The sequence below is a fragment of the Thalassophryne amazonica genome, chromosome 8, assembly GCF_902500255.1.
Source record: "Thalassophryne amazonica chromosome 8, fThaAma1.1, whole genome shotgun sequence".
NCBI lineage: Eukaryota > Metazoa > Chordata > Actinopteri > Batrachoidiformes > Batrachoididae > Thalassophryne > Thalassophryne amazonica.
The window spans coordinates 76,876,649-76,899,667 of NC_047110.1; the positions used below are offsets into that span (position 1 = coordinate 76,876,649).

The 23,019-nt window shown below is 43.3% G+C and overlaps 1 protein-coding gene across 1 annotated transcript in view; it reads right to left on the reverse strand.

Moving 5' to 3' along the window:
- Positions 1–23,019, reverse strand: part of LOC117515936 (membrane-associated guanylate kinase, WW and PDZ domain-containing protein 2-like) — a 284,466-nt gene that overhangs the window by 44,834 nt on the left and 216,613 nt on the right. Inside the window, 3 exon segments of the mRNA XM_034176729.1 lie at positions 9,343–9,525; positions 11,269–11,390; positions 13,500–13,557. Coding sequence (XP_034032620.1) covers positions 9,343–9,525; positions 11,269–11,390; positions 13,500–13,557 — 363 coding nt within the window.

The window sequence follows — 23,019 nt, forward strand, 5'->3', positions numbered from 1 at the left end:
TTTATTTCACCCTTGTGAAGGCACTCTCTGTCATACACGCACATAAGCATGTGCACACACACACACACACACACACACACACACACACACACGCTTATATGAACACATACAGATACAGACAAGCATATAGAATCCCTGAGAGCAAGGCTGCACAGCTCAAACAGGCCAGCGCCTGAATGCAGGCCTGCACATGCGTGCATCACTGGCAATGTCACAGAGAGGGGAGGAGACAGTCTGAAAAAGAGATCAGAGGAGAGGGTGAAAGAAAAGGTCTGACACACCAGGACTGAGGGATGGAAAGAGAAAAACTAGAGTAAGAAAGGTGACGAAAATCTAGAGAAGCTGGAAGCAGAGGAGACGTGTCAGATGACATGGTTAGATACGAGCGCGTAATAAAAGGTAAGCCAGAGAGACAAAGCAGGATGGAGATAAAATAGAACGAGATGGATTCCAGATAAAAAGATAAACTTAGGCTGAGGGAAAGACATGAAAGCAGAGAGCAGAAAGGAGGATTCCCGGCTCTAAAACGAGCTGTAAACAAGCAGTTTAAGCGGTGGGTGTGCCGTACGTGCCACGTTTGGAGTTCAGTGGTGAGCGTACATAAAGCTCCATGCTCAGCTCCTCCTCTGAGCTCTGCCAAAACTTCTGTCTGCTATAAAGTCTACTGAGACCAGCTCTCTGAGGTATAAAAATGAAGAATGGGAAACATTTTGGAGGAAATGGGGAGGACAAAGGGAATATGTTTCCAAATGATGGCACTGATATCTTTTTATGTCCAGCACACACTTTCTTTAAATGGCAAGTACACTTGTGTTCATCTATGCACCCACAGGCCTGTTGGCCTCAAAGAAGAGGCGTGGTCACGCACAGTGCACTATATCATAGGCAGAAAAAAGCAATCACACAATCAACAGCCTAAAACCTGGTGTAAAGATGAGTGCAGAGGTTTCATAATATTCATATACACTTTACAGATGCAGGTTGATGTGCTGGTACACACAGGGATGCACACCAGTGCATCATATTACAATGAAATGGAAAAGAAAATTAAATTACAATGAAAGTAAAAACTAAGGGGAAAAATACAAAAGTTAAATAACTGTGGATTATATAATTTTTACGTTGGTTTTCTGCTTCCTGGATTGACAGGCAGGGAACTGGACACAGTCTCTACATGCAACTGTGAATTTTTGGGGGTGGGGGGTGGGGGGTGTGTACACCTGCTGGGAAATGAAGTAAATCAGATGGTCAGAGGAGAATGACAAGGTGGTGTTGCATGCAGATTCGTTTCTTCACCAGAAGACATCTCTCGACTGAGTAAGGTCATTGCTCTAAATACAGAACTGACACACCCTCATCATCATCATCATCATTATTGTTATTATTAAATAACTTCTTATGGGCAAGGTAAAAATCTGCTCACTTCTGAAGTTGTTCCTCTGCATCTTATTTTGTTTTCCATTATTATAAATGTATTTTATAATTAGCTTCGCTTCAGCTGTCACAACAGTTTCATGTCACTTTCAACTGATCTTTTAAACAAAAATCTGTACTATAAAAATTAAATCATGGCCAAATTGTAAAAAATTAACAATTTTAACAAGTTTTTAAAAAGACACCATAAATTTATAATATTGTTCAAACCAGTCCTAATGCAGGATAATTGAAAACTATAGTCTCACTACGTAAAAGTATGACTGACAGACAGAAAGAAGAAACCATACCTTCAAATTAAATCAGAGCCACAGTGAAGGGCATGTCACCAGAAAATAGTAACAGTTGTGCAATGTATAGATTTGAATATATGCACCAAGCAGGTGCATATATTAACACCTCTATGACAAACTGGGTATGTTCCCAGAACTGGCCACACCCGGCGGCACCTCCTGAGGTGGGCCTGGACCGAGGGCACTCCGACCTCTCCCTCCACAAGCGGGAACAATGGAGGCTGGTACCCCAAACACGCCTCAAACGGGGAGAGGCCGGTAGCAGACGAGACCTGGCTGTTATGGGCATACTCGATCCAGGCCAGATGGTTACTCCAGGCCGCCGGGTGCGCGGAGGTTATGCAGCGAAGGGCCTGCTCCAGCTCCTGGTTAGCCCGTTCTGCCTGGCCGTTTGTCTGGGGGTGGTACCGGGACGAGAGACTCACGGTGGCCCCCAGCTCCTTACAAAAACTCCTCCAGACCTGCGAGGAGAACTGGAGACCACGATCCAATACGATGTTTGATGGTATCCCATGCAGACGCACGATGTGGTGGACCAGGAGGTCTGCCGTCTCCTGGGCCGTTGGGAGCTTCGGGAGGGCCACGAAGTGGGCTGCCTTGGAGAACCGGTCCACTATTGTGAGGATGGTGGTGTTGCCCTGGGACGGCGGGAGGCCTGTGATGAAGTCCAGGCCGATGTGGGACCAGGGGCGATGAGGCACCGGCAGGGGCTGGAGGAGGCCCGTGGTCCTCCTATGGTCTGCCTTGCCCCTGGCACAGGTGGTACAGGCCTGGACGTAGTCCCGGACGTCGGCTTCCAGGGACGCCCACCAGAAGCGCTGCTGGACAACTGCCACGGTCCTACGCACTCCGGGATGACAGGAGAGCTTGGATCCGTGACAGAAGTCCAAGACGGCAGCTCTGGCTTCTGGTGGGACGTACAATCTGTTCTTAGGGCCGGTCCCCGGGTCCGGGTTTCTTGCCAGGGCCTTTCGGACGGTCTTCTCCACATCCCAGGTGAGGGTGGCCACGACAGTGGACTCGGGGATGATGGTCTCGGTTGGATCCGACAGCTCAGCCTTGGCTTCCTCTTCGTGCACCCGGGACAGCGCATCCGATCGTTGGTTCTTAGTCCCGGGGTGGTATGTGATCTGGAAGTCAAAGTGCCCAAAGAACAGAGACCAGCAGGCTTGCCTGAGGTTCAGCCGCTTTGCGGTCCGGATGTACTCCAGGTTCCGATGGTCCGTGAAAACCGTGAAGGGCAACGTCGCTCCCTCCAACAGGTGTCTCCACTTTTCAAGAGCCTCCTTCACCGCGAGGAGTTCCCGATTGCCCACGTCATAGTTGCGCTCGGCTGGGGTCAACCTGCGGGAAAAATAGGCACAAGGATGGAGAACCTTGTTGGCCTCCAGGCTCTGGGACAGCACGGCTCCTATCCCTGAGTCAGAGGCGTCCACCTCCACTATGAACTGGCGATTAGGATCAGGCTGCACCAGAACTGGCGCAGACGAGAACTGGCGTTTCAAGTCCCTGAACGCGGCTTCGCACCGATCCGACCAGGTGAAGGGGACTTTAGTGGAGGTCAGGGCAGTCAGGGGGCTAACTACCTGACTGTACCCCTTAATGAACCTCCGGTAGAAATTCGCAAAGCCGAGGAACTGTTGCAGCTTCCTTCGGCTTGTTGGTTGCGGCCAATCTCTCACCGCCGCAACCTTGGCCGGATCAGGGGCGACGGAGTTGGAGGAGATGATGCACCCCAAGAAGGACAAAGACGTACGGTGGAACTCGCACTTCTCGCCCTTCACAAACAACCGGTTCTCTAACAACCGCTGTAGGACCTGACGTACATGCTGGACATGAGTCTCAGGGTCCGGAGAAAAGATGAGTATATCATCCAGATATACGAAGACAAACCGATGCAGGAAGTCCCGCAAGACGTCATTTACCAAAGCTTGGAACGTCGCGGGGGCGTTCGTGAGACCGAACGGCATGACCAGATACTCGAAGTGACCTAACGGGGTGTTAAATGCCGTCTTCCATTCGTCTCCCTTCCGGATCCGAACTAGGTGGTACGCATTCCTAAGATCGAGTTTGGTGAATATTTTGGCTCCATGCAGGGGCGTGAACACCGAATCCAACAGAGGTAATGGGTATCGGTTGCGAACCGTAATCTCGTTCAGCCCTCTGTAATCAATGCATGGACGGAGTCCGCCGTCTTTTTTGCCCACGAAAAAGAAACCCGCACCCATCGGGGAGGTGGAGTTCCGGATCAGCCCGGCAGCTAAGGAGTCCCAGATGTAGGTCTCCATTGATTCGCGTTCCGGACGTGAGAGGTTGTACAGCCTGCTGGATGGGTACTCAGCGCCCGGGATCAAATCGATGGCACAATCGTACGGTCGGTGCGGGGGAAGAGTGAGTGCCAGATCTTTGCTGAAGACGTCAGCAAGATCGTGGTACTCCTTTGGCACCGCCGACAGATTGGGGGGAACTTTGACCTCCTCATTAGCCGTCATGCCGGGTGGAACCAAGGATCCTAAACACTCCCGGTGGCAGGTTTCGCTCCATTGCGTCACAACCCCAGATGGCCAATCAATCCGGGGATTGTGCTTCACCATCCATGGGAACCCCAAAATCACTCGGGAAGTAGAAGGTGTTACGTGAAACACGATCTCCTCCCTGTGATTCCCAGACACAACCAAGGTCACGGGCTGTGTCTGATGTGTGATTAGTGGAAGTAGGGTGCCATCTAGTGCCCGCACCTGCAATGGTGACGGCAGAGCCACCAGAGGGAGCCCTACTTCCCTTGCCCATCTGCTTTCCAGCAGATTCCCTTCCAACCCCGTGTCTACCAGTGCTGGGGCGTGAAGGGTTAAATCCCCACTCAGGATCGTTACTGGGATTCATGCAGATTTGCGGGGCTTCCCCGCGTGTGTGTTATGGCCCACCCTTAGCCCAGTTTCTAAGGACGGGTGTTGTAGTTTGACCGTTGGGGCAGTCTTTTGCATGTGCTCACAAGAGCCACAGAAAAAACACTCCCCTTGGGCCAGCCTCCTTTGTCTGATGTTTGCTTTCACCTTGGCCCTGCTTGTGTTAGGAGACGTTAGGAGCCGTGAGTTCTGCTCCCAGAGCGCCGTAGCCCAGGCGCGTGCCTCTCCTCGAAGCAAATTGATCACATAAGCCACCCGGCTAGCGTCTGATGCGTACATGATTGGACACTGTGCAAAAACGAGCGAACACTGCATGAGGGAGTCTGCGCACGTTTCGACACAACCTCCGTACGGTTCCGGAGGGCTTATGTATGCTTCAGGGGACGGTGGGGGGGGTCGTTGAACGACCAGTGGAATGTCTGTGTCGGGCCCAGGACCAGCAAGAGGAGGGACTGCAGCAGCGCCCTGATCGCGCGCTTCCACCCTGGCGGTGAGAGCCTACATCCTCCGATTAAGGAGTACATTCTGCTCGGTCACCAAATCCAACCGAGCCGTGAAAGCGGTTAGAATATGCTGCAGATCACTCAACACACCTCCCGCTGACGCCTGCGCCTCTTGCTCTTCCATTGGCCGTTCAAGCTCTGGTTGACGCCCCTCAGGATCCATGACGATTGGCCGAGAAATCCTGTTGGGAAGGTGTCGTGACACGGACCCACAACAGGGGGCGCTAAGGAACGTACAATGGATAAGCCAACGAGTAACAATTTAATGTTGTGGAAACACACAACGGAATACAGACAGAAATATGGATTGCCAATTATACACCATGTGACGTGTGGGCAGGCTCGAAGATAGAAGACCTCTGGCGAGAGAAGAGCTGATTTCCACACAGCTTCCACCACCAACGGGCCTGAAGAACACCGGAGCCGCCAAGTCCCGAGTCCCCAGGTGGCCTCTGCCTTCGGCTGTCGACCCTGGTACTGCTGGCAGAGAACAGAGAAAATCCAGGTGAGTGTGAGTCCGCACACTCAGTAGTCCACTCACAGATAATGTTCTTTAAGGAGGGAGCACCTCCACCTCCAATCACACACTCGTGCAGCTCCTGTGTAACCACTTATCTGATATGGAGTGTGATGCGAAGTCGTCGCGGTCACACCCTTACTCCAGCTCCGATAAGGACACCACAGGGCAAATGGCTGCAAAGAAGAGTTCAGTTTAGCAGAGAAATCTCAATAGAGACGGTTACCTCTTGGTTGCTGATTTCTCGGCGGGGAGGTGGAGTTGTAGTCCGGCTTTTATGGTGATGTGGAAGATGAGTGACAGCTGGTGCAGATGATGATGACGCTCTCCGTTGCTCCGACGCCCACTCGTGCTTGAAGCCCGCACTTCAAGCAGGCGCCATCTGGTGGTGGTAGGCCAGCAGTACCTCCTCTTCAGCGGTCCACACAACAGGGGGATTGTTATTGGGTATTGGCACTTTGTGTATAGTTTTGCACTTTAACACACTGCTACAAAAAACAGCAATACAGTCACTGTAACAGTGAATGAGCACGTAGATCCATCGTGTTGTCCACAAATGGTGCAGATGCACACAATGTAAATCTGATCTTGCACCTGTCTGTCTACTGTGGTTCTGGATGTCTCAGGACAAAGTTTTTTATACACAAAGACAGGTGACATAATTTCATTTGAAGCTGCAATCTACAAGACATAAATACGTTACAAAAGGGCTGGTTTAAATTGAAGTAATGAGATGTTGCAATTTCTAGTGGTGTGACTTCAATTTGCAACATGATCCTCACTTCAATTTTACTCCCATTACGTGGGACAATTTCATTTACAGCTCAGAAGAATTTCAAGAACTATGAACAAATGTGACACATTGGAAACCTTCATCAGATTATCTGAAATGATGTGGAAAGCAGAAGAATATTTTTCTATGAAGTATTGCACCTTATTGTCCATATGCTCTTCTCGGATCCACAAGGCTAAGTGCACAGCATCAACTCAACTCTGTGTGGATTCTAACAGATCCACCAACTTATTCAGCTACTCAAAAAAAAAAAAAAAAAAAAAAATCAAAGGGGAATTATGGCAAACCATAAACCAGCAGACCTGATCACCATAGGCTTAGGGATTTGTCAATCAATCTAGCACACAGAGCAAAATGTAAAAAATAAATAAATAAAATAAGCTTTAATGTTTTCTTAGAAGAGCAGTGATGTGCAAAATCACAATCACAATAAAAACATTAAAAGACAAATAAATAGATACAAACAAACTATTTGTGGAAACGTCATAATTTGGTTTTTGAAGACAGCATGTGTGGGATCTTTCCAATGATTTTGATACAGCTGTAATGTTGTTGAGCTGAGATTAAAGGTTTGGATTGAAGCTTTGGAAAGTTCCATGTTGGCTCCAACTGTCAGGAATTCTGATTCAAGTCCAAATGCATGACTCCTACAAGATTATTACTGGAAAAGAAGTTGGTTTAACTTCAAAAATAAAGCAAGAACTACAGAAAAAATAACACGACGAATCAACCAAAGTGAACAGAAGGCTGATGAAGGGAACAACTGAAATTAAGATACAAAAATCAACCAACATGTGAGCATCAAAAACACAATTTACAAATAATGAAAAGCCAAAGACAAACTGGCATGAGTGGAAAAACAATCTGCTACAAACTAAAGAAAAGCTGTGGGTGTTTATTTAATTCTTGTCTGAGCCAGTTTGAGATGCGAGCATGTGACTCCAATAACAGCGGAGAGATAATGTCCAAAACAACAGAGAGCAGATGAAACGGTGATATCAACAAGTCAATCTGTAGGCGAGCTTTTCATCTGCAGCTGCTGCTGTATTTAGGCTTAAAATGACAGAATTCAAATTTAAAATGCAAAATGAAAATCAACATTTTTTTTCCCCAGGCAACAACCAGGCACTGCCCCCCCCCCCACCACAAAAAGCAGATTTTTAATCAACAGCAATTGGGGATTTCTGATGTCTGCCGATCCGGATACGGATCACCTCCAAACTTCAGTGGAGGTGAACATGCCCAAATATATATATCTGTGGTGAAAATTTGGTGAGAATCTGTGAAGTAGTTTTGACGTAACCCATCAAAGCCTATAAAGTGAAATCCTGAGCCAGAATCCATATCCTGATCTGGATCACATCCAAAATTTAATGGAGTCTTCCATGGCCCAATATGTATCTGTGGTGCAAATTTGGAGAGAATCTGTGTAATTTTTCTGAAATATTTTGGACTTTGTGCACTTCTGGAAGTCTTGTACAGCAGCACAATTCCAATAGTCTTGATCTCTATGCACCCTGGAAGGACAGCGTCTATAACCATGACAAACTTGTGTGTGAAAGATCATAATCGCCCATAAATTTAATCCAGCATGTTTGATGATCTACTACACTGGAGTTGTACCATGTGACATATGCAAAAACAACAACAACAAAAATAAGCAAAAATTAAGCAAACAAAAAAACCCTGTGCAAAAAACAACCACAGGAAACTGAAAGTATAACTTTAACACAACCTCGGCATTTTCAGAAAACATCCCTGTGATGTTGCAGCACCTATAACGACACGGGCTGCGTGAAATGCAAAGGTATTACCAAAACATGTCATGTCAAAGTTCACAACAGAAAGAGAGAGAAAAAAATCCAACATGTTTAAAATCCCACCACTGTTAAAACAAGTCCACAGCACAATGAGTGAATATCCTGTTGTACCTCTCAAGGTTTTCCTACAGATGGACAAGGTTTCAAACTATGACCTTCTGGGATGCACACTCATGAAAGTGAGAACAGAACTTTGCTGAAATACAGTAAGGTATCATTGCATTGCAATCAAAGGCCAAAAACAGCTATTTATGGTCTTTTTCAGGACACACATTCAGTTTTAGCAAACAGATACTTGGGGACTGTGCAAAATCCAAAATCTGCTGAAATGCCTCAATGATTACTGAGAGAATCAAGTAGTAGAGGAGTCTTGCTGATTCTGGTCAACACCAGAGCACTTCCCCTCATAACTAAGGATTCAATTCACGCCTACAGAACCTTAGATTTTGTAAATAATTTGGCATCAAAGGTAATTCTCAGTCTACGCATAACTTTTTTTATTACTATGTAGGTCATGCAATGTCCCATATAAAGCAAATGACCATTTCTGTTCCATTGCCAGAAAACTGTTGGGGCATTGAGTACATGAAAATCCAGTGTGGAGGTTTGTACGAGTGAAATAACCAAATAGGACTGACTGTGATTTAAAAGTATATGAGAGTGATCGGTAGCTAAAAAAATCCCCAAAGAACAAAACACTAAACAAGTGAATACTTTTAATGCTTTGACCTGGTGACTCGGGTTTGATGTTAACCAAATGCACCAGGTACTGACATTCAGATCTGCTGGACTCCACTGGAGACTTCACAATCAGAAATGTTAAAAATAACTAGTGAAAATGACAAAAGAAAGAATCCTGCTGAAATTAAAAGACTACAAGCACAAGGTCTTTGCACTTGACCCACAGTGGCAGAAAATGAAGGTACAGCCTCATTATTCAAACTGAATAATGAGGCTGTACTTCAACTTTTTTCTTATCACACTATTACAATATCAGCAGTGACAGCTTATATGTAGTTTATTTCACCCACTTTTCATTTCTCAGCCTGCAATAGAAATTAAGTACACATAATTACCCGTGTCCATCTTTCCGTCTTGAGCAGCGGGACCGTCTGGGATCACGCTCTTTACTTGCAGGAATTCGTCAGGCTCGTCACCTCCTATAATGGTGAAGCCAAATCCCATATTGCTCTTCTGCAGGGCTGTTGACAGGAAGGTGCCCTTCAGCTGGGTTGGGTCCCTCGTAAATAACGGTTTCTCTGAAGAGAAAGTAATATGATATTGGCGATGTTTCAAAAAACCGATTACTGCACTGCAGTGCAGTAATTAGTGCAGTAATCACTACCTGTAATCAAACAATGTAGCTTGCATGAATATATGATCTGTTCTATCTTGATAATGATGCAAATACTTTTGGGACATGCCCACTGAAACACTGCTATTGCCACAATGCTTCATCTCAATGCAAACAAGAGTAAAGGAGCAGGATTATGTTTCCTATTCATGGGCGTATTTTGGACATACTACAAAAATCAAGTAATCAGAGTGGCACCTGCCACTGCCTTTAAGGCTCAAATGTGCCAAATGCTTGCATATTGCTATAAACAGGGACCAGTTAGAAGTGAGGTTTACTGGCAAGGAATCTGACCAGCACATGTGGAACCCATAGTCAGAAGAGACATAGCATTGGACATTATAGTGACTCCTGTGGCAGCTGGAATAATACCACTAACATCCACTGCTATGTATGAAGAGGTGTTTTAGCCTTTAGGCGTTACCTCGAATGAAAATTCCTGAGTGAATGGAAGTCCACTGTCCACAGGTCTACACAGAGACCTGCATGACTTTTTAAGGTAAGTTAAAAACTGTTCATACTATCTCTATAATTGGAGGGATTGGATTTTTCTTGTTCTGTTGAGGTTGAAGTGTGTGATTAGTGTTTGTAATGTGTATCAAAGCAAGGGTTATTGCCCATATTGAAAATGTATTATCAGAAGTCTACATTTTTGTTTTGAACCATTATTAAGTTTGGACCCCTTTTGAAAACTGAACCCCATAAAGTTGGTCCACCTGATCTCAATATGGGTCTAGCCTTGGCCAACCACTGTGAGGAAGAACAGCACCTCAAGATATGGTGCTATGATGCACTATTTCATGTCCCTGTGCTAAGAGTATATACACTGTGGTCTTTCCATGTGAAGCTTTCTTATTATTGTACCCTTTAAATATGAGAAATAAACCGTGCATTGGTTTGGATCAGTTTTTAGTGGTCTATGGCACAACCTCTTTCTGTGTCCTTCTGATTGCATTCCATCTGCAGTCTGTCTGACCACAACTCATTTTTATCAAACACACTCATGTACACATGCTTAAGCACAAGTATTAGGTCACGTCTGGAAAATGTACTGGTACCACCCTTGGCTGCATCCACCACCCCACAGAACCACCTTGGGTCCTGCATGGCACCCACAAACACGTGTTTGGTATTAAAAGGGCGCAGGTGTAAAAACCATAACTGTTGTGCAACCCTTTGTGCCAGGTGGAGGATTCGGCCAATAGGATTTTTGCGGTTGTGTCTAAACCTTGCTGATGTTCGCGGAAACATATTAAATCAACATTTATGGTTGCAATCATGTTTCCAGCAAACCCATGTGACCTACCAGAGATTCTGAAACATTCACTGGACATTTTGAAACACCTGTAAAGAAATTTTGTACCATTTCAAATTATACAGTTTGTATTCGGATGAAGTACCCCATCAAATATTCCAAACCCAAAGTGAACATTCTAGCAGAGGACAACTTCTGATATTGATTGCAAAGACACACAAAATCATAATACAGAGACTATTTCACAGTTGATTCTCAAATGTGTCTTATTCACACAGGAACCCAAAGATCTCAGCACTCTATCTGAACTGGAAAACAAAACTCTGTACTTTACATTTGCATTCAGCTGCCTGGTATGTGAACAGTACGTTGTGTTAAGTCCTCCACATGTACCTCTGTATATAGTTGGGAGCGGCAGAGCAGAGAGTCCTTGGCTCTGCATCTGCTGCTGCTGCTCCAAGCGCCTCTTAGCTTCCAGGACTGGATTTTCAAACTGAGTTCTTCGATTGATGTGACTGAAAAAAAACAAAAAAAAAACAAAACAACAAAGCACCATTACAAATAAAGAAGAAAGAATGAAAGCATTCTTATAGTCTGAGAATAGGGGTGTGCGAACAGATATTTTAGATTATATCAGTTCTATATTGGCCAAAATTACTGGATTGGTTATCAGAAAAAAAAGTCATAAAATCCTATCCGAGTCTTCTATTACACATCTGCATCATTTTGTGGGCTATGTATGTTTTCCTTTAGAGGAATATTTATTTCACCGTTTGAGTTATGTTTTGTGACACAGCTAGGCTACCAAAGTACATACAGGCAAATATACAGTGCTGGGGAGTAACTACTTACATGTAATGGCATTACAGACTTAAATTACAAAATAAATGTAATTATAATCCATTACAATTACTGAGAAAAAAATATGTAACTGAATTACAATTTATGAGTTAAAATATTGGTGATTACAAAGGGATTAATGTTGGAAAAATTATATTATGTAAAATATTCCTTCGGCCTATGTTACTGAATATCTTCGCTGTGCAGGAATGGCATACTGTATTTCAGAATAATGGGTCACCAAAAGCCACTAAGACAAATGTGACTGACTGGTCATTGTTTTTGTTTTTTTTTTAACTTTCACTGCCTTGTTTTTCAGTTTAAAATATCTGTTAGTAAAGTTATCAAAAAGTATTCAAAAGTAATGTTATTACTATGATATAATTAATATAGTTACATTACCTATTGCATTTTTAACAGAGTAACTCATAAGTTGAAACCTATTACTTTTCAAAAGTAACCATTCCAACACTGCAAATGTATTTATTAATCTTAGTTGCTTTAAGACCGGGCTAAACTCTCAGGTTGGTATCAGTATCTGCAGACATTGAAGATTACAGTATCCATATCATACTGGACATGAAAAAATGGTATCCTGCTATTCCTATTTGAGAATACGTAATGCTGAATTCAATATTTCAGCAGAATAACAGCATTTACAGTGCATCCAGAAAGTATTCACAGTGTTTCACTTTTTACACATTTTGTTTTGTTACAGCCTTATTCCAAAATATATGTATATGATATAAACGATTTTCCAGAGAAAAGGCCATATCTTAATGACTTGTTGAGGAACAGATGGTACAGTACGTGTCCAAATTGTCTCCCCCTGGACACAACTACAATGACTACGTTTACATGCCGTTAATATTCGGGTTAAGGTCAATATTCCGGTTTCTGAATCATTAGGAATAACCCGTTTACATGCTTAAGCAAACAGAGTTACTCCTGTATACATGGTCACTGCTATCATCTGGAATATTCCCATCTAAACAATGACGCATGGAGAACATCATGACGCAAATATGCGTCATTTCTGTTTCTTCTTCCCCTTTCTACCATCAATAAAAGACATTATATTAATGTCTTTCACGATACTAATGAAGTATTCGGTTTCCTCCTCGCTCCAAAAGTGTGGTGCTGTGCTGCCGCGTCTGGATTTCGCCAGACTTGTTTACCTCTGCTTCTGTGGTGTCCGGTGGGCTGCACGCGCCGCATACAAGTAGTTGCTGTACTCAAAAGACCAAGATTCCTGGCGGATAGGACATGCGCAGAACACAAAATGTTCCTTTCTATGGGGATATCCCGATGCGCGTTTATATGACATGATAGTCGGGTTAGAAAAGGAGTAACCCAGCGGTCATATTCGGGTTTTTGCGGGTGTTTACATGGCCGTGCGCAACCAGGTTATTGCTAATATTCTGGTTATGAAAGGGTTATTGGCTGCATGTAAATGTAGTCAGTGTTTTGGGTACAATTGGTAATATTTAAAGTGAGTAGCCAGTGTTGATATTATGGACTATGGCATCTTAACATAACCAAACGTGACATTGTGAAAAAGTATCCAAGTGGTTCAAATTGGCACATTTAGTTTACTGGTGACTGTTTTGTCAGCAACTAAGAATAAGAATAAGATCAAATTTATTTATCCCGAAGGATATGATTTCAGGTGAACAGTGAATTAAGGTGTTCCTCATTCAAAACGAGACATTGTAAGCCATGAAAATGCTTTGACTCCTTTACTGCAGAACAGCTGAGTAACGCAAGTCAACAGGGAGACTTACTCCACATAGTAGCTACCGTAGATGGGGTCATCGATCTTCTCCCAGCCATAAGGCAGCTCTAAGAGAAAGACAACAGATGAGAAATAGTCAGTTTTCACTGTGAGGAGAAGAAAGAACATGGACATTAAGCTGAACCACTGACGGAACATCAACATGAATCTTGGGGCTCAGTGCCAGATGCTCCCAAAGTGCTCCTTTAACAGACAGACAACACTTCGATCCACAGGAGTGGCTTCTTGGGAGACACGAATCACAGCTGAGACGTCAACACAAAACAGGATGGGGGGGGGGGGGCACTGAAATAGTCTGACGCATCTCATCCAAGGTCTACCTTTTCTTGATTTCATTGTCTTTTTTGTGTACACAGATCATTCAAGGATCCTCACCATACTACTTTAGTCTTTTTTCCCCTCTCCCGCCCACCCGCTCATTTTCACTGTGGATAGGTTCAACGGCTGTTGTTCTAATTGTCTCCTCCTCTCCCTTTTCATTTTTCTGTTCCCTTCCTCCTCATTTTATTCATCCCTTTGCTGATTTATCGCTGTTCTCACTGTCAGAACAGGAACTAGGTCAAGGCACTGCAAAAACTCTTGCATTTTAAAGCCCAATTCCTCTACTTCACTTCTTCTAACTTTACATTCACCCACAGATGCTTCACAAAGGCATATAAAACACAGCAAGGGGACTGACCTCACATAACTCCAAAAAAATAACCAAAAAAACAAACAAAACAAACCCACAATCCTAGTGGGGCTGGTCACCACATCCACCACAGTACAGAACCGCTTTCAACCCTAGAAGGCAACCGCCCAGACAGACAACCGGTCCATCCTGCACCTCTTGAAGTTAAGAATCTGCATGATACAGCCAGATAAATGTGTGATCATCCCCAAAACCTTCTTCAACCTCTGGGGTCCTCAACACTGAGGGACCTGTGTGGTGGATTGTACCCAGAGAAATGTGCCACATGGTCAAAATATCGTACTTAATGCTCCCTCACAATGCAAGTGATACTCCTCATGTGACTCTCCCCAAATAACAGTTTGGGGAGACATGAAGACATTCCAGTGGTACCTAAGGATCAAATACATCCACTCCAGTCCAAGTCTGACGACCATACAGTAAGACAGGAAACACTAGGACCCTAAAGATTTGGACCTTCATACTTCAAGCACCTCTGTCCAGGAGCCCCATGACTCCATAAGCCAGGGGTATTCAAATCATTCCAGAAAGGGCCGAGAGGGTGCAGGTTTCCTTTGTAACCACCCTCTCCACCAGGTGATTTCACTGATTAACTGATTCCATCTGCTCAAAGTGGTGTTTGTTCATCAGGAAATTAGGAAAAACATGAAATCACCTGGTGGAGTGGGTGATGCAAAGGACCCTCTCGGCCCTTTCTTGAACGAGTTGAATACCCCTGCCACAAGCCCTTCCCTGACATCTCTTGACTTTAAAAGCCAAAGAGCCAGTGATATGGATGACACTCCCAAGATAAGTGAAGGTGCCCACAAGTTTGACCCTTTTGCTGCATAATGATACACTTCTGATGGCTGATCTCAGTCTTGATCCAGGACAAACCCAGACACTCAGATTACTTACTCAGTATCTCAAGTGCTACAATCAGGGTAGCCATTCATTCCACAAAGATCACAGCATCGTCTGCGAAGTCAAGGTCAGTAAACCTAAACCTCTGGTCTTCACAACCCTACCAATCACCCCAAACCATGCAAACGTCAGACCGTGCAGGAGCCAGAACACGCCCCTGTTCCCCTCCCACTCACATAAAAATAGCGACTGTGATGAGAATTCATCAGCTGGCATTCTCAAAAGGTTGATCTTCCTCCCTCAAATTAATTCATCTTATGTCAGTCTGATTCATTAAATTCATAACCACGTCTGGAGGTGGGCGTTTTCCTCGGGGGAAACAAAGTAAATCTGATGAAGTGTTTGAACACTGGAGTCACACAGAATTAAAACAATGATAAATACACTAATGACAGCTCGACAGGGGATTTGGAATGACCTCAACATTAAAACGACAACACACACACACACACACACACACACACACACACACACACACACACACACACACACACACACACACACACACACACACACACACACACACACACACACACACACACACACAAAGCTGACACTTGACGGTGTGAGAGGAAAGTGACATAAAGGAGAATAAATGAGCAGCTGCTGGAAGGTTCAGAAATATGATTACGCACGTGGAGCTGCAATGTTAATTTTGTCAACATAAATCATAACCATGAATTGTCATTAATGAGCAATATTACCATGACAAAATGTATTTTTAGATCAAGCAGGAAACACCACAGGAAAAACAAATCACTACATGGAAATGAATCAAAACAACACATTAGCAAAAAACTTTAAATTTGCAGTAAAACACTTTTACCCGCCCGGTTAACATCCTCCGGGATGGTTCTGATTAATGTTAAGGTGTGTGGTTTACCTGCAGGTCAAGTCAGCAACAAGGCTGAAAATTTGATTTAACTGCCAACATCTACATTTGGGAACAAATCCTCCTGTGAGCGATTTGTCTGCAGCAGCACGGAGAAAAAGTACAAGTGAAGGGGTCACATGTCACATGACATTTAGACTAAAGGAGTACTGTGCACTGAGCGGAAAGGGGAAAGGTCATCCAGAGTCGAGACAAGAAGAGTGCAATATTAACATGATGTAATCATACTAATATTCTACTACATCAATAGTACAGAAGATAATATGCCGGAGTGGGAAAAAGAACATCTCATATCGGATTATCGTGCAGATGTTGTCAAACAGAGGGTACAAATGAGAAGTCAGACCATATTTGTTTTTTTTTCTCCACACAGCATGCGCACATTTTATTTTATTTTTTTTTGTCAAAAATGGTGACAAACCTCAGTCAAATATCAAACCAGGATAAAGGATGCACTCTCTGTGTTGGGGATGGGGTTCCCTGTTAGTTTGGGAAAAATTGAAATTTTTCATTTTATTTGAAGAACTTAAAACTTCGTGATTGTGCTTCATAAGCAGTGTTGCCAATGTAGCTTTGAAAAGTTAATTTATTAGTTGCTTCATACAGTTATATTTTACAGTTACTTTATACAGTTACTTCATCAGCAGCTGTGGACAACTTGTCGGTAGCTGCTGATTGTAACTAATAAAGTAACTCCTAATTTAACTTGGTTATTTTCAAGATTGAGCAAAGTACTCAATCTTAAGAGTAACCAAGTTAGATTACTAGTTACCGTATTAGGTACATTACTTATTAATTGCAAGTTGTCTGCAGCTTCTAATAAATTAATTGCATAAAACTGCTAATGAAGTAACTGCATAAAATAACTGTACAAAGCAACTAAAAAAGTAACTAATGAACTTTTCTTAATCCATCTAACATGCTTGCTATTGAATTAATGTTGGTTGTGAATTTAATTACTCAAGCGAAGACAATGTGGCAGTTAAATAACATTTGTATGTTTTAGTTTTGACTGTAAATTTGATTCAGGAGATAGCACTTCAGTTAGAGAGATTTAGAGTTCAAATTAACAAGATTTTCAGGTAACTGTACTTGTAAATTAATTTCTGGGGCAGCCTCACCTGAGACAAGAAGGCTGTGGTTTCAGTTCCACTAACACACTCTTCCTTTGTGTGTGCAGTTTCAATTATCTCTCCATGTCTGTGCGAGGTTCCTCTCACCAAAATATTCATATCAGATTCAACTCTCAGCAGGGATTGGTAGCAGGATTTGCACTCCAATCACTGTAAAAATATTCACTCAGTTTGAAATCACGAGGCTGGAGAGTGGTGTAGCTCTAGGGTGCCCTGTGGAGGGGCCGTGGCAAGGATCAAACTTTTGTAGCTTTTCAGATCCACTGTTAAAATGTGATTTCAAAAGTGGAAACTTTAGCAGCCACTAGAGATGCAATGGTTTAGTCAATTTCATGATATCGCAAGAGCAACATTGTCTTCATTCCATTGTTGACCCCTGACTGTATCAAACGCAACCCAGTCTCACGACAAGTCGTGATTCAGCCGCACAAAATATACATTAATCTATTGGTTCGTGATATTGTGACGAAAAGCGCCTCATTTTCATCACGGCAGCACGAATCCATTCTAATTTATTCCGTGATGGCTGCACGAAATTAAAAGTGAAGCGGGCTAAGGTTAGGGTTGGGGGTAGGAGTAGGGTTAGTAACAGTGAGTTAAAAAAAAAAACCCAGTCACGAAAATTTGACTCATTTCGTGACTGAAGCACGAAAAAAAAAAAAAAGCAAACATGAGACTGGGCTGATCAAACCCTAACCCTACGTCTTCGAGGGAAAAATGGAAGTTTTGAGGAGAGAGAAGTGAGAACTACAGAGACCATCATTCCTTGCACCCCCATCATCACCCTAACCCTTAACAGATTGAGCACTACAGTGAATGTGATGAGGGAGAGAGAGAGAGAGAGAGAGAGAGAAGATTTTTAAATTGAGGATGCTCCAGTGTATTTTATATCAGATGTGTGGAAGCATTTTGGTTCCATGCTGTGAAATGACAAAAAAGAACAGGTGACAAACAAAAACTATATGTAAAACAATGCCAGGCTGCAGTTGTCTACATGTCAGGGAGCATAAGTAATGAGACACTTGGCAAGTCATCACCCCAAAAACATTTAGGAAAGCCACAAAAAAAAAAGAAAAAGAAATCAGCCAGGCCAAATGTGTTTATTTTTCTTGTTATGAAAACTCAAAACACTGGAAGATCCTATTGTTAATTGTTGAATTAACAGAACTTTTTTCCAAGTCTTCATTTGTCATTTTTTAAAAACATTGCAATAAATATCATGCCATGGATATGTTACCAAGGTATTATTGTATCGTGAGATTTTGACATTCCTAGCAGCCACATGAATGTCAGCAATCCAGATAGAAAAGTGGTCCATCCCTGCTCCTCAAAAGTAATGACCTTTATTATATGGCTCCAACGCTACGCGTGCTCTGATTGGCTGATTTCCGGTCCGATATTTTCCCATATCCGACCGGTTACCATGACAATCAGTCCCAAACGAGTATCCCATTCGTTACAAACCAGAAAGCTAAAAACATGATTAGAAAAACAAAGTCAGAGATGAATGTACTCATAAATATACATAAATATCTGAACAGCATCAGAAAAAACACACAGGTTGAAAGCATACCACCTAACGACTGGCCCATCTGGTAGCGAGTTCTAATGGAAGTGACGCAAACACCTCACTCGGTCTGTACGGGGATATCTATGTGTTTTTCGCATGGACTTTGCTAACGTTCGGTCTGTACTTACACCTCGGTCTGATATTTTCCCATACGGACCTCGCACTCCGTTAATAATCCTTTAATATCCAGGTGAAACGTGGGTGTCCCCCTGGCCTTTTCCAGTTACTGGGATCCTCAACACTGACACACCTGTGCACTAGATCATGCCCAAAGAAACACATCACATGGACAAAATATTGTAGCTGACCTTGCCTCATGATGCAAGTGGTTCTTACATGTTTTACTCTCCTTAAGTAACCTTATCCAAGGATCTTCTTCAGCAGCCTACTACCAAAAATATCTAGTTGGCACCTTATATCACTGCTTAAAGTCTCACATCTACACAGTGAGACAGGAAGTACCAGCATCCTAAAGTCTCAGGCCTTTGTTTTCCTCCAGCGCTATCGTCATCACCAGAGACACCTGCAGAGAGTTTACAGAGACAAACGGGTCACTTGACAGAGGTGTTTGGCAGAGGTGGGATGAAGTCACCATCAAGTCACTCTCAAGTCATGAATCAGCAAGTCCCAAGTCAAGTCTCAAGTCAGCTTGCAAACAATTGGTCGTCATTATGACTTGAGACTTGACTTGGGACTTGCTGATTCATGACTTGAAAGTGACTTGACAGTGACTTCGTCCCACCTCTGGTGTTTGGTCATATAAATCCCTGCCTAAGTCAACAAAATGTGTGACATCTAACCATCCCAAATTATCTTACAGCAGGAGAGCAGAGATCAATAAGTAATCTCTGCAGGTCACTAACACTACACGACCACCAACAACACTACACAACTAACACTATACAACCACCAACAACACAACACAACCAACACTACACGGCAACCAACAACACTATACAACTGACACTACACAGCCACCAACAAAACTACATAACTAACACTACCCAACCACCAACAAAACTACACAACTAACAGACATGGCCACCAACAACACTACACAGCTAACACTACACGACCACCAACAACACAACACAACTAACACTACACAGTCACCAACAACAGAACTAACACTATACGTCCACCAACACCACAACACATCTAACACTACCCGGCCACCAACAAAACTACACAACTAACACTACCCGACCACCAACAAAACTACACAACTAACAGACATGGCCACCAACAACACTACACAGCTAACACTACACGGCCACCAACAACACAACACAACTAACACTACACGGCCACCAACAAAACTACACAACTAACACTATACGGCCACCAACAAATCTACACAACTAACAGACACGGCCACCAACAACACTACACAGTTAACACTACACGGCCACCAACAACACAACACAACTAACACTACATGGCCACCAACAACACAACACAACACTACACGACCACCAACAACACAACACAACTAACACTACACGACCACCAACAACACAACACAGCTAACACTACATGACCACCAACAAAACTACACAACACTACATGACCACCAGCAACACAACACAACTAACACTACACAGCTAACACTACACGACCACCAACAACACAGCTAACACTACATGACCACCAACAACACAACACAGCTAACACTACATGACCACCAACAAAACTACACAACTAACACTACACGACCACCAACAACACAACACAACTAACACTACACATGCCCACTTCCTTCTAACATTCCCCACTGCACGTGCGCACACACACACACACACACACACACACACACACACACACACACACACACACACACACACACACACACACACAGATTTCCATGCTTACTTTTTTGCAGTTATTTGTTTGCCATGCTCCTAATAGCGTGGTGTCATCCCGTCACACTGTAATGTAATTAGGAACGGATCTGTGATCTAGACATCAATAATTCATGTGTGAATGTGGCGTTGTGTATTCTTGTTAGTGAACACGCTGAGTGTGCGATTAAAGGTGACACGGGCGCACACAGCGGTGATCTTTGCTGTCATTTACTGTTTGTCCACATGACTTCCGTTACCTGGACTGACCCATCTTATCCTCCAGCCAGGAACATCAAATGGATTCAGACTTCAAACCACCTTAAATTCCCTCCCTCCCTGTCCCTGAGCCACCTTAAATGTCGGCCTAACTCATCCACTAGTCAGCCAGCATTGCTTGCCCTCCCCCTGAAGAGAAAGGGAGACAGTTTCCATGGAAACCACCATTGGAAGTCTTTTTTCTTCCTCGGCTGAGCTGAGGGCTCTGCCTTGTCTCTGTTTCCTGCCTCTGAAACGCAGAGAGAGTTTGCATGTGTGCTTTTATGCATTCATATGAGTTTATATTTGCAGTGTTTTATACTGGGTTGTGAGTTCGATGTGTGTCAGCATGTGAATGAGCAAAAATCTCATCTAAATCAAACACGTTGTGTATTTATGTTGTGTATAAGCACTGAGGCACGCGCTGAGCAACTGTATTTTTGCATCTCTTGACATAAAGCCTAATTGTGATTCCTCTGCATTAGATGACTCATCTTCACCCTGTACAAAGTCTCCCAGACCAAGAGGCGAGCAGGGACAGACACCCTAAACCCGTCTGACTCAGAGAAAAACACTAATCATACACTCAACAATATACTCAATACTAAAATCTCCATCTTTAAACAAAAAAAACCTAATTAAGAGCTCAGATTGTGCAGCTGTGATTCAATTTTGACTGTTTGCTTTCACAATCCAAGAATAAATATGTATATCAGCAGTTTGTTTTCACTGTTGTGCCTCTGTTGACCTTCAGAATAGTTAAAATGTGGACGTATGAAGAGGAAAAAGAATGTGGTTGGAAAAAAGAGAGATAAAGGAGAACATAGTGCAGATGTGAGTGAAAGGATAGTGATGCAAGGTGAGTGGACGTGCTTCATCACAGTCACTGGAATAGTTTAGATTTTGATTTGTAATGTCAAATCAAATCTTCCAAACATAGCATATATTTATTTTAAAGTTTTGCAAACAAATCACAGTTTTTTCCACCCCAAATATGACTACATTTGATGTTTTGTAGATGTTAAGAGCAAGAAAAGTATTACAGGAGCTGAATGAAGATGAAGAAACCCACAGCTGTGCTGTGTTAGGTGATGACAATGCAGCACTCTTAATAGTGCAAATGTGGACAAGCTGAAGTTAAAAGAAGTAGAAAGGACCTTGAAAATGACCCAAAGTTTGGACGGCCTGCAACAGCCACTACTGATGAAAAATGATCATCTCTGATGGATGATAGGTGACTGTCCATCAATCAAACAGCTAATGCTGTTAGAATTTCCCATGAAAGAGTTGAAAAGATTCCTCATGCCAAACATTTCCTAATTTGGGCTCAGTGGGTTGCACGTCTTCTGGCAGCAGACTTGTTATGTAAAATCAAAACTTGGGAGATTTTGGAACAGAGCCACTAAATTTAATCAAACTAACTTGGAATATGTGCTGGAACCACCTCTTGGAGACAAATGCAAAGGGTATTCTCTTCATAGACTACCTTTCTAGGGAGCAAACCATGAACAGAGAGTACTTTTTTAGTGTATGTAAGCAGCTACAAGAAGGCATCAAGACCAAAGGCCCACCAAAGGTGTTGAAAGGAGTCCTTATATCCGGACAACACCCCAGCTCACAAGCTGGTGGTTACAATAGCTGCTGTGTGAGACTGCGGCTTCCACCTGGTTGATCATCCACCATACTCTCCTGATTTTATGCCATGTGACTGCAATCGCTCTTCAAAGACAGAAAACATTCAGCTGGGAAGAAATATGAAAGCAATGATATATCATATCAATCAATAAGACTTTTGTGACCACAAAGGTAAAAGCTTTGAATAGATTGAATGTGCATCAAAGGGTGGAAACCAATTCTTGCTGTGACATGAAGCATGTCCATGCCCTGTCCTTCTAACATCTGAGCGACACAGGAGACATGGACTGTTACACAACAAAGGACCGACCTTATAAAGAAGACGGGAAGCACAATGCATCTGTGCCAACAGGCATTTAAACTCTGGGAGTCGGACTCAGCGTATAGACACAACACAATTAAGTTGCACATTTATGCAAACAACAAAATAAACAAATGTTTTTCTCAGATTCACCCAAAAATGTATCATGGGAGCAATAAAGCCTGAGAGGCTGAGTGAGGGGAAAGAGAATAACGAATAAGAACATGAAATGCTAAAAGAAATCAAAAAGATGAGAGATGGGAGCAATGGAAAGGGCTGAACAAG